The 12,853-nt window shown below is 44.0% G+C and overlaps 1 protein-coding gene across 1 annotated transcript in view; it reads left to right on the forward strand.

Annotated features, from left to right (window-relative positions):
* Positions 1-440: 440 nt before the first annotated feature.
* ATP1A3 (ATPase Na+/K+ transporting subunit alpha 3) overlaps positions 441-12,853 on the forward strand; it is a 128,156-nt gene continuing 115,743 nt past the window's right edge. The window contains exon 1 of the mRNA XM_063942367.1: positions 441-689. Coding sequence (XP_063798437.1) covers positions 684-689 — 6 coding nt within the window. The 5' untranslated portion in view covers positions 441-683. The remainder of the gene's footprint in view (positions 690-12,853) is intronic.

Here is a 12,853-nt window from a genome sequence, read left to right on the forward strand (position 1 = left end):
TTGCAGTTGACAAAATCCATGCAGTAATTGTGCAGAGCAATACAGAATGCACTAAACTTCCTTATACACCTACAATGACACACACAGACAAAATCCCGTTCGGGTAACACTGTCACACCTGCAGGCACAGGAACTGACTTGCAGTCTCGCCTCCACACCCTCCTAACACTTGCCCACACAATCTCTTACTTGCTCACACAGAGCCCAGTCTGCCCACACACACATTCCGTCAATTGTGCACAGAGATAACTCACTTGTCCACCTGCCCTGTGCACTCACTACCACACTTCCACTCACCTTCAAGAAAGTAACAGCTGCAATAAAAGGGGAGGGAGCAGGAGGGTGAGAAGTGGGGAGGATGGAATGCAGGCTGTGATTGGCTGAGAGGCTCCGAAGGGTGGGGCCTATGTGACTGCAGCATATGAGGGACCAACTGTGTGAGAGGGGGAGAGATAGAGAGCAGGAGGGATGTGAGAGAGCAGCAGCCTCCCTGAGCACAGAGCTGAGTCCGCTTCATCCTCAGCTGCCTCTACCTCTCCTCTCTCTCTTTCTCTCTTTCTCTCTCTCTCTTCCCCTCTTTCTTTTCTCTCTGTCTCCTTCCCTCCTCTCTGGAGCTCAGGTCTCTGTCCCCCCTTCCCTGTGTTGGATTCCGGCCACAACTGCTCCCCACCTGAGATAAGGACATGGGGGTGAGTATAGATCCTTTGGGTCACTTATATAAGCCTATACGTTAATTGGGATCATGGGTGTTAGACCTGTATTGCTCTGAATATCTCTGATGAGGCTGACAATAGCTGTCCTTGCTTCTGAACTTCTACATGCGTCCCATACAGTATAATGTTCGGCACTCACCTTGTTCACATAAAAAGTAGAAAGAGTATAGGAGCTGTCCATAGTGCTGAGCAGGTCTATCCCTTTGTCAGCCAACATTACTGCTATTCAAGGCATCGATCAGACCGATGCCATTGTCATTCAGTGTTACTGCTGTCCAAGGTGCTGATCAGGAACACTCCATTGTCTGTCAGTGTTGCTGCTGTCCAAGGTGCTGATCAGGTACACTCCATTGTCTGTCAGTGTTGCTGCTGTCCAAGGTTCTGCAAAATATATTTCCACACCCTGTCTAATGGTCTGTAGTTCTCAAACGCCCTGAATGAATTCACCATCCCTTGTTTGTCCCTTAACTCCTTGTGGCTTTGAATAGATTCCCCCCTTCAGTATCTTTCGAATGTACTTGACACAATTTTGCAGGGCTCTGATCTGTGTAATTATGTGTAGTCCTGGCTGCCTTCAGATTGATTCATGAGTGATGTCATTGTGGTCTGACTGGCAGCAGAAGGGTTAATGCCCGGCACACTGTGCACTGGGTTGTAGATAATTGTGTGCACAGCGCAATGCGGTGTCTGTCTGTCTGTCAGCACTCAAGAGAAGGAGGGAAGGAAAGTGAGAGAGAGAGAGAGAAAGAGGGAGAGAGAAGCCTTGGGAAATGAGATGAGGTAATTTGCCATAGAGAGGAAAAAGATGGAGAAGGTGGTGGAGGGAGTAGAGAGAGAAGGAAGGTGAGAGATAGGAGGGGACAGAGATAAGGCAGGTGGGAGAATAGTGAAGGTAGGCACAATGGTGTATATATAAAAAAGAATTGGGTGCTGCATAAGGCTATTGAAAATGAAATCCCTTGACTCAAGCATAGAGAGGAAATAAAAAAAGCTGGTTTTATAGATATGAATGGGTTAAGAAGATCAGGCTATAAATTAGGATCCTGAAGGAGAACCCACATGCCAAAGACATAACAGTACTGGGATGTTATCCATTTATAATGTGAGAAGGGCACTTGAAGGTCAGAGAGGAGCTTGGTGCATTGAAAATGTACATGCAATCATACTGATTTCTAAACTCTACAACATTAGTCCTCTATCCTCACCTCCTTAAGTATCATCTGTATATCATATCATTTGTTTAATTGCATTCAGCTGGTTTTATTTTTTAAGGTGACGCAAAGGCCTACATTTTATCATTCTGATGCCAATGGCAATAAAGAGGCTCACTTTTTCTAGGGACATATCTAGATATTATTCTTTTCAATCAATCAATCAATCAATCATATTATAATGGTAGATGATAACTGGGAATGCACAACTGATCTTTGAATGCCAGAGGCCTGTTACCTTTTGCATAATAACTTACCTGCAGGCCACACTGTTATTTATTGGGTTAAAATGATCAGTGAAAGGGAAATTGAGAAGATGTGGCAGTCGAGAATGGATAAAACCTTTTATTGTCAGGTGCTTTGCATAGTAAAACAAGAAAATCTGTGGGCTAGATGACGTTACTTCAGTAGGCCATTTTTGCTTGGTATGTTCTGTGGAAAAGCTGCCTGTTCATGCTGCATTGTATAAGAAACGGTAACGACAATACAGCATAGCTGGTTGTAAGCATTTTAAGATGAGTTGACAGTACGTCTGTATTGAACAGTGATTACCTGTAAAGACTATACATTTCTAAATGAGTTGCATAAGGCCATGGCGTGCTGTATGTCATTGATCAAGGTCATAGTGCCTAGACACTCATTCTCCTACAAGTTTATCACACACACATGCATGACACGGTACATGGTTGACATGCTATGCACACATGGCACACACACATTCACGTATAAAATAAATGTACAACAATTCACATAACCATAACACATCCTATGTGAACACAGATATTTGGAAGCATACACACAATGACATAGTTTAGCATATAGCAAGTGACCCATCTGTGATTGTGGTACGTGGAGGTTTTATGTAAGGCTTTGACATGTTCTGTTCATGGTGTTATATCCCTATGCTTTCCTCCCAGGAGACAGCGCTTGGGGGCTGGGTGGAGTGACATATGGCATGGAAGTGAGTGCGGATAATCCCCCACTAGAGTGGATTGGGGAGGGGTACAATTCTGTGTTTCCTATATAAAATGAAAGAGGGATATGGCAGCTATAACCTTGATATCAGAGGCTGATATATACACAGAACCATAAGAGAAGAATAACATATGTGAAGAGGGAGGTAGTAAAGCAGTGATTTATAGTAATGAAGGGGCCATGGGTGTGTTGTAATTTGATCATGAATAGGAAAAGCTGCTAGAACAGCAGAGCATGTTAAATACAGGGTGAAATTATGGAAAGATACAGTAGCTTTCAGTTCTGACCTTAAATTACACAAGGTGGCTATAGATAACAGGTCACTGATAACAGTGAAGCTGATATGTATATTGCACAGCTATAAAAAAATATGTCTTGTCACGGGATGCAGAATACTGACAATTATGAGAGGAAATTTGACTAAATATGTGAAGCATCGTAAACCTCACAGGAATCAAAATGGAGGTTTAAAGATGAAGAATGGTATTGTAAAAATATATGAAAATCCATTGATCGATGTGAACATTTAATTACAGCTAGATCAGGATAGAGGTTTGTAAGTTAAGTGAAAGAGCAGAAGCTGTTGTCTAAAGAGACTTGATTATTAAATATCAATTTGAATGAGAAAATCCCAAGATGGCCGCTCGTCACCTGAACAAGGCTCTGTTGCGTTTGTATAACTGGGATTTAGGCTTAACCCCTCTGTGGCTAAATTTGACATTAATGCTAAGCAGAGATGTACACTAGAGGTCCCTCTTCCTGCAGGAAGGCAATGTATCACACAAATGTTGCACTGTGGCATATGGGAAGCTCAGAACACTATATCATCCAGTTTGCTTGCTCAGCAGATTGCCTATCTCATTTCATACAGTGCATCCATCCGATTCAGCAGAATAAATGGATATGTTAGTTATTAAACCACTGTATTTGTTTTCTATGTATTAAAGAGACAAAGAGCAGCAGTGACATAGAGGTACTGGTTTTAAATCCAGATAAAAAGAGATAAAAATAGCACATGAAAAAATATAAAAATATTTTTTAGCCTTCAATTGTAACATTATGTTATCTACCTGGGGTGGTCAAGTGTTTTCTCTGCACCCCTCGTCACTGCTGGGCAGGTTCCGCCACTGAGTTTTCTTGCAACATGGCTTCCTATCTGAGTGTCTGGTCATACAGGTTATGTCAACCTTTGTGCTTACACGTTTGGGAATGTTCTGTGTTATAAGTAGGAGATGCCATTTTTGGTATAGTAGTTACACTTTTATTTCTCTTACGTCCTAGGGGATACTGGGAATCCATTTAGTACCATGGGGTATAGACGGGTCCACTAGGAGCCATGGGCACTTTAAAAAGTTTAACTACGTGTGCTGGCTCCTCCCTCTATGCACCTCCTACCAGACTCAGTTTAGAAAATGTCCCCGGAGGAGCCGGTCATGTCTCTGGAAGCTCCTGAAGAGTTTTCTGCATTTATTTTTAAAAGTTTATTATGTTCAGGCAGGACTGGATGACACCAGCCTGCCTGCTTCGTGGGACTTAGGTGGGCGGGGCAACCTCACCAAGGTTTGATGGTCCCGTTCCCCGCTGACAGGACATTAGCTCTTGAGGGAACTATTCGCAAGCCCCACCACGGCGAGCGTACATTCCCGCAGCACGCCGCAACCCCTAACAGAAGAATGAAGAGCGGTGAGTACTAAGCCGGCGTCCTGACTAGCGGGTCGCCGGCCATTATGGTGGCATGAGGTACGGAGACGCACGGTTTCTACATGGGGTGGCTGAGTCTTGAGACTTAGTACACAGTGCGGACGCACGGCTTCTGAGGGGGCAAACTGAGTCTCAGTACACTATATGTGTACCCAGTACCCAGACTGGTATTACAGACTTAAAAGGGGGCTGACTCCATTTTAGGCACAAAATCACCTCAGCCAGTATAAAAATAAGCTGGAAGACCGCGCGGCATTGCAGGGGCGGGGCTTCACTATGAGCAGATCCAGAAGCTCACTGGCCCCATTTTATACACTGCTTCAATACATAAGCTGACTAAAGGGACGCGCAGCTCCTCCGGACAGCCTCCAGTTTACTTCAGCGGTACCAGAGGGTTATAGCAGGGAGGAAGCGATATATAGTATACTAAGTCCCCAATCTGGGTACTTAGTCTGCGACCTGGCTAAGCTTGCTTTAGCAATAAGGGCGCATGTGCTGGTTTATCTATATCTCATGAAGGACTCTGTGTGGGTTAATTGTGTTGTTAACCATTTCATGTGTGTATGCCATTCTGCTGCAAGGATGTCAGACAAAGAATGTGTTACATGTAAGGCACAGTGTTCCTCCTCTCCAGGGGGGTTCACTAGTATGTACTCAGTGTAGTGTCCCTTCTCAGACAAATGGCGCGGAGCCAGCATGGCTGGACTCCATCAGGGGGATGATCTCCATCATCTCTACTAAAATATCTTGGAACGAGAAAGAGACACAATACTTAAGAAAGTCTATGGCTGAGTTTACGTAAAAGGACTCAGTGCTCAGACCAGCATCTCAGTCCTGTGCCATTTGTCCGCAAGTACGTACTTTGGCCCAGATCCTGCATTCTGACTCTGATAATGCTGGCTCAGAAGTGGAGGAAGGTGAAGTGGACATAGACGCAGGGGAGGGTATTCTGTCCCAAGGTATTGAGGCGATCATAGACACCATCAGGGAAGTCCTAAATATTCCTGATAAGGTGACAGAGTATGTGAGGAATCTTACTTTAATGTACAGCAAAAATCCTCAGCCACTTTTCCTGTGTAGAAGGAATGAAATACCCTGTTTGAACAAACATGGGTTAATCCAGAAAAAAAAATGTCAAATTCCCAAGCGGTTATTGTCATCTCTCCCTCTGAGGATAGGAAAAAAATGGGAAAATCCACCAATAGTGGATACATCAGTCTCCAGGCTCTCACGTAAAATTGTTTTACCTGTTCCTGGTGCAGCCTCCCTAAAGGACACTGCTGATCATAAGATTGAGGCTACACTCAAATCTTTATATCCAGCTACAGTGGCTCAGAGACCCACTATAGCCTGTGGGTGGATTACACGAGTCATTGCAAAATGGTCTGGTAATTTAATGGAGGGTTTAGACACCTTACCTCGAGAGGAAATGATTTTACTCCTGCAACACATACAAGACTCTGCGAACTTTATGGTTGAAGCCATTAAGGAGATAGGTTTGCTGAAAGCAAGTACAACGGCTATGGCAGTGTCAGCACGCAGGGGCTTATGGCTACGTCTGTGGACTACTGACGTGGCCTTAAAAAAAAAAAGGTGTGGAAGGCCTGCCTTTATCAGGTGAGGCCTTATTTGGCGATGAACTGGATAAGTGAATTTCCAAGGCTACTGCAGGTAAATCTACCTATCTTCCTTCTGCACCATCGCAGCCTAGAAAGGCCTACTCAAGACCCAATTTACAATCCTTTCGGATTGCAAAGTTTTGGGCCAGGGCCAGAGGTTCCTCTTACGTTGCCAGAGGTGCTGGAGGAAAACCACGCATACCAACCTCTGTTGGTTCTCAAGTACATAGCTCCAGCTCTGTTGCCTCAAAGTCTTCCGCATGATTGGGGACCAACATGCCTGGAAGAAAGGCATGTGGGAGCCCGGCTAAAATTCTTAAGTCACGTCTGGATGAGATCCTGCCAGGACTCCGGGGTCCTAGACCTTATATCCCAGGGCTACATGCTGGAGTTCCAGGATCTCCTACCTCACAGATTCTTCAAATCAGGCTTACCAGCTTCACAGGACGCAAGTCTAACTTTACAAGAAGCTATTCAGAAACTGTTACTGACTCAGGTCATTGTTCCAGTTCCACCTCATCTACAAAACAGGGGATACTATTCCAGCCTGTTTGTAGTTCCGAAACCAGATGGTTCGGTAAGACCGATTCTAAATCTCAAGTCTTTGAACCCGTACTTACGAGTGTTCAAGTTCAAGATGGAGTCTCTGAGAGCGGTGATCTCAGGTCTCGAAGAGGGAGAATTCATGGTATCTCTGGATATCAAGGATGCGTACCTTCACATTCCAGTCTGGCCGCCTCATCAGGCTTACCTACGGTTTGCGCTGCAGGACTGTCACTACCAGTTTCAGGCCCTTCCTTTTGATCTCTCCATGGCACCGAGGGTATTCACCAAGGTGATGGCAGAAATGATGATGCGACTCCGCAAACAAGGAGTGAACATTATTCCTTACCTGGACGATCTTCTGATAAAGGCTCGTCCAGGGAGCAGTTGTTGTAGAACATTGGTCTTACATCCAGATTGCTCCTGGATCATGGGTGGATTCTGAACCTGCCAAAATCTCACCTAGATCTAATGCAGAAGCTCCATTTCCTGGGAATAATCCTGGACGCAGAGTCTCAGAAAGTGTTCCTTCCCTTGGAAAAGGCAACGGAAATCCAGTCGATGGTTCGGGCTGTCTTGAAACCGACCGGAATCTCAGTACATCAGTGCATCCGTCTTCTGAGAAAAATGGTGGCCTCTTACGAGGAAATTCAGTACAGAAGGTTTCATGCGAGGTCAGCTGGATCTATTTGACAAATGGTCCGGATCGCATCAGGATCGCATCAACACATGCATCAGAGGATTCGTCTGTCGCCAAAGGCCAGGATCTCCCTCCTATGGTGGTTGCAAACTTCTCACCTGGTGAAGGATCAAAGGTTCGGGATTCAGAATTGGATTCTGTTAACCACCAACGCAAGCCTCAGAAGTTGGGGAGCAGTCACCCAAGTGGTGCAGTTTCAGGGAAGGTAGTCAAGTCAGGAAGTAGTCCTTACCATAAACATCCTGGTGGTCAGGGCAATCTACAATGCCTTCTACAGGCCTCTTTTTCAGAATCAGGCCATGCAGGTTCAGTCGGACAATGTGTCGGCGGTGACATACATAAACCGACAAGGTGGAACTTAAAGCAGTGCGGCAATGTCAGAAGTGTCAAGAATCCTCGTCTGGGTGGAAAAACACGCTGTGGCATTGTCAGCAATCTTCATTCTGGGAGTAGACAACTGGGAAGCAGATTTCCACAGCAGACACGACCTGCACCCGGGGGAATGGGGCCTTTACCCGGAGGTGTTCCAGGACCTGACACATCGGTGAGGTTATCCACAAATCGACATGATTGCCTCTCATCTAAACAAGAAGCTGAGGTGGTATTATTCCTGGTCGAGAGATCCACCGGCTGTGGCGGTCGACGCCATGACAACTCCGTGAGTATACCAACTGGTATACTTATTTCCTCCAATTCCTCTGTTCCCAAGAGTACTCAAAAGAATAGAAAGGGAAAGAGTTCAAGCAATCCTGATTGCTCCGGACTGGCCAAGAAGGGCTTGGTATGCGGATCTTCTAAAGATGCTAAGCGAAGATCCGTGGCCTCTACCTCTTCGAGGGGACCTTCTGCAACAGGGCCCGTTCGTTTATCAAGACTTACCATGGCTGCGTTTGACGGCATGGGAGTTGAGTGGCTGATTCTAGCCCAGAAAGGGATTCCCAACAAGGTCATCCTGACTATGATTCAAGCCAGGAAGGGGGTAATGTCAAAACATTACCATTGTATCTGGAAGAAATATGTCTCCTGGTGTGAAAGCAGACGATATTCTATGGTGGAATTTCATCTGGGACGTTTCCTGCTGTTCCTGCAGTTGGGTGTGGATGTGGGCCTACGCCTAGGCTCCATAAAAGTTCAGATTTCGGCTTTGTCTATTTTCTTTCAGAAACAATTGACTTCTCTACCAGAAGTACAGATGTTCTTGAAGGGTGTCCTTCTGTCCTTCATATCCAACCTCCCTTTGTGCCTCCTACGGCACCTTAGGATCTCCAGTTGGTTCTGCGGTTTCTTCTATCGAACTGGTTTGAACCGTTACTGGAGGTAGAAGAAAAGTATCTTACGTGGAAGACCGTCACGCTTTTGGCCTTGGCCTCGGCAATGTACGTCTCTGTACTGGGGGCGTTGTCTCACAAGAGTCCCTACTTGATTTTCCATAAGGACAGAGCTGAGCTCAGGACTTGTCAGCAATTCCTTCCTAAGATGGTGTCCGCGTTTCACATCAACCAGCCAATTGTAGTTCCGGTTGTTACCGACACACCTACTGTTTCAAAGTTCTTGGATGTGGTACGAACTTTGAAGATATATGTGAAGAAAACGGCTCGTACCAGGAAATCTGATTCACTGTTCGTTCTCTATTATGCCAACAAGATTGAGCGTCTTGCTTCTCAGCAGTCAATTGCAAGATGGATCAGGCTTACTATCCAACATGCTTATTCCACGGCAGGTTTGGCGATTCCAAAATCTGTTCAGGCCCACTCTACTAGGTCAGTGGGTTCCTCCTGGGCGGCTGCCCGGGGGGGGGGGGGGTGTCTCGGCTTTACAGCTTTGCTGAGCTGCTACTTGGTTGGGTTCGAACACGTTTGCAAAGTTCTGCAAGTTCGATACCTTGGCCTCTGAGGACCTTCAGTTTGATCAATCAGTTCTGCAGCACTCTCCCACCCAGTTAGGGAGCCTTGGTACTTCCCCATAGTACTAAATGGATTCCCCTAGGACGTAAGAGAAAATAGGATTTTAAATACCTACCAGTAAATACTTTTCTCATAGTCCGTATGGGATACTGGGCACCAGAGGCGGAATGGCCATAGGGCTCATATGGAAGATTCCCGGTGGGCCGACGCACCTGTGGGGCCTGTTTTGTTTGAGGACATGTGGTCCTATTTATAGACATAATGAATAAGATGCAAAATAATTTGCATATATGAAAATTACTTTGCCACTTAGCCTGTGATTGCAGATGATCTAGTATATGCTCTGTCTGCCTGCTTGGCTGACATATAAGATTGAGTGAATAGTGATTGGGATACGGTTGGTGTAATGAGCAAGACAAAATATATCTTTCTAAAGAATTATACAGTTTCCTAAATTCTAAAGGTGTATCATATAATGTGCTCATAACTTTTAATTTTATTTCCTTTTAACTTACCCCTTGATGCTAGACATGCCCACTATCTGGAAAGTCTTGGGGGGAGGGTGCTGCTGCCATGGCCCATGGCTAGGGGTGTGGTATGGTATGCCGGCGGCCGGGCTCCCGGCGACCAGCATACCGGCGCCGGAATAATAAATAGAAAGTGCATTTAATTTACTATAAAGATATATTTGATGATAATATTAATAATTTAGTTTTGTCTGGAAAATTGTTGTCTATATTTTTATTCCTTATAAATTTAATGTTGTTATTTTCAAAGAAATGGGTGTAATTCAATTTCTACATTCAGGCCCTTTGGAGTCATGGTTTTTAGATCAAAGATCCATTTTGTTTCTGCCATTTTTAGTTCTTCCGAAATGTTGCCACCTCTCCAGTTAGGTTGAATTTTTTTGATCACCATGAATTTTGTTCCAGTAGGATTTTTATTGTGGACTTCTGAGTAATGTTTTGAAACGTTATGTGTAATCAGTCCTTTTTTGATATTGTTGATATGTTCTGCAAATCTGACCTTTGCTTTTCTTTTTGTTTGTCTGACATATTGAAGGTTGCACGGACATTGTAGGAGGTAGATAACTCCTTCTGTATCGCAGCTTAGCACTTGATTGATATGATTTTCCAGTTGCTGTGGATGAGAAGTTGGTGATATTTTTCGTTGTTCTATTACTTATTCCGCATGCTTTACAATTTAGACATTGTCTGTATCCTTTGTTAGTGAGATCATGATCTTTTTTTCCCTGTTGATGTAAATGGCTTTTTACAATTGTCTGTTTGATGGATTTAGCTCGACGGTAAATGATCTTCGGTTGTTCTGGTATTATATGTTTGAGTGTCTCATCTAATTGTAGGATGTGCCAATGTTTGCGTATCATCTTCTCCACTGCTGTTGTGTTGCTGCTGTATTGGGTGATGAATGGCAGTTCAAGTGAATTTTCTTTTTTATCTTTATATTTGATCAGTTCTTTTCTGTCCATTTGTTTCAACCTATCGATGTGTTTTTGAATTTCAAAGTCAGAATATCCTTTTTCTACGAAGTTCTTTTTCATAAGTTCACTTTGTTCTAGAAAGGTGTTGTCATCCGTGCAGTTTCTTCGTAGTCTTTGTAATTGGCCTCCAGGACTGTTTTTGATTCATTGTCTATGATGGTTACTATGAGTGAGTAGTGTGTTGTTACCGTTAACCTCTTTAAAATGTGTCTTAGTTTTTATTTTTTGATGTTCAATGAAAATTTCGAGATCTAGAAAAATGACTTGTTCTTTACTGATTGTTGTAGTGAATTCCAAATTTATTGAATTGCTATTGATATACATAATGAATTGTGTACAGCAAGAAACATCAGAGCCGCAGCGGCTCAGGAACATCAAAGCACAGGGAAAGGTAGGGCAATCACCTGCAAACCAGGACTAATCAAACGTAGTGTTGCTGGCTACTCCATAACATATTCACTCACAGGAGTGTAAACATTTCCTATTAACCAAATATCTTTTTTACAGGTACCGCATTTTTTAAATAACATTTATATTTACTCATACGCCCATATATATTCATATAGCTTACATAGCGATTTCTATTTATTATTACAAATACTATTCTTTAAGAAAGCAGCTTTTCATCCAATAAGCGCAGTAAATTAATTTTTATTATTGATACCGGCGCCGGAAGCCCGACCGCCGGCATACTGACAGTTTGGCGAGCGCAAATTAGCCCCTTGCGGGCTGGCTGTGCTCGCCGCGCTGCGGGCACAGTGGCGCGCTACACGCGCCACGCTATTTATTCTCCCTCCAGGGGGGTCGTGGACCCCCACAAGGGAGAAAACTGTCGGTATGCCGGCTGTCGGGATTCCGGCGCCGGTATACTGTGCGCCAGGATCCAGACAGTCGGCAACCTGAAGACCAGCCATGGCTAGACCTTACACCTCTGGTGCTGCCCATGTGGGGCCACTAGTACAAATTTTTCCATGGCCGCTTTTTGTTCCCAATCCACCCCTGCTGGGCACCTGCCCGGTGCTGCGTTTTTCCTGCAAAGTTCTTTGTTAACTGTTGTTTGGATCAGCTGTTGCCGTTCCTGTTTCAAGTTGTAGTTAGCATGGCTATCCTCTTGTTATGGGTGTGCTGGTTCGAAATCTCACCACTTTGCTATTCTATTTTCCTTCTCTCGAAGTATGTCCGTCTCCACCGGGCACAGTTTCCTAGACTGAGTCTGGTGAGAGGGGCATAGAGGGAGGAGCCAGCACACATAGTTAAACTTCTTAAAGTGCCCATGGCTCCTAGTGGACCCATCTATACCCCATGGTACTAAATGGATTCCCAGTATCCCCTACAGACTATGAGAAAAGGATTTACCGGTAGGTATTTAAAATCCTATTTCCCTAATTTCACAGCCATTAAAATACGTTTTATGATTTCTGATTTTTTTCAGGGATTTTTTTTTTTTATTAAATATAAAAGTTCTTGAAATAGTTATCAATTTTTCTCTGTCATTTAACTGATGTGAAGTGATTTCTTTGACAGTTTCTTGTGACAGGTGAAAACTAAACAGCATAATATTCATGTGCATATACACTGCAATTTAGATTACAGCTTGAACACACCACACCCAAATCTAACTCTCTCTGCACATGTTACATCTGCTCCACCTACAGTGCAGCATGGTTTTAGTGTGCTTTTTTTGTTTGTTAACAAACATGTATTGGGGGTATACCGCACTGGAAAGTAGTAACGTATCTGATGGATAAATATTTAGACCAAAATGTAATAAGTAAAAGGAAAAAACTAAGTCTTCTAATTAATCTTATATTTGGTGGTGCACCCTGAGTCAGTAATGAAACATGCAACAAGAAAAGAGAAAAGAAGACTCTTTTGTGGGCGCACTCTTGTATGTATATGTATAGACGTCTCAGAAGAAACAATTTACACTGTCAATATTTGTTCTGTGTTTCCCCACCCTCTTTCTCCTTTTTCCTCCCACCCTCT

This window comes from Pseudophryne corroboree, chromosome 10 (assembly GCF_028390025.1).
Source record: "Pseudophryne corroboree isolate aPseCor3 chromosome 10, aPseCor3.hap2, whole genome shotgun sequence".
NCBI lineage: Eukaryota > Metazoa > Chordata > Amphibia > Anura > Myobatrachidae > Pseudophryne > Pseudophryne corroboree.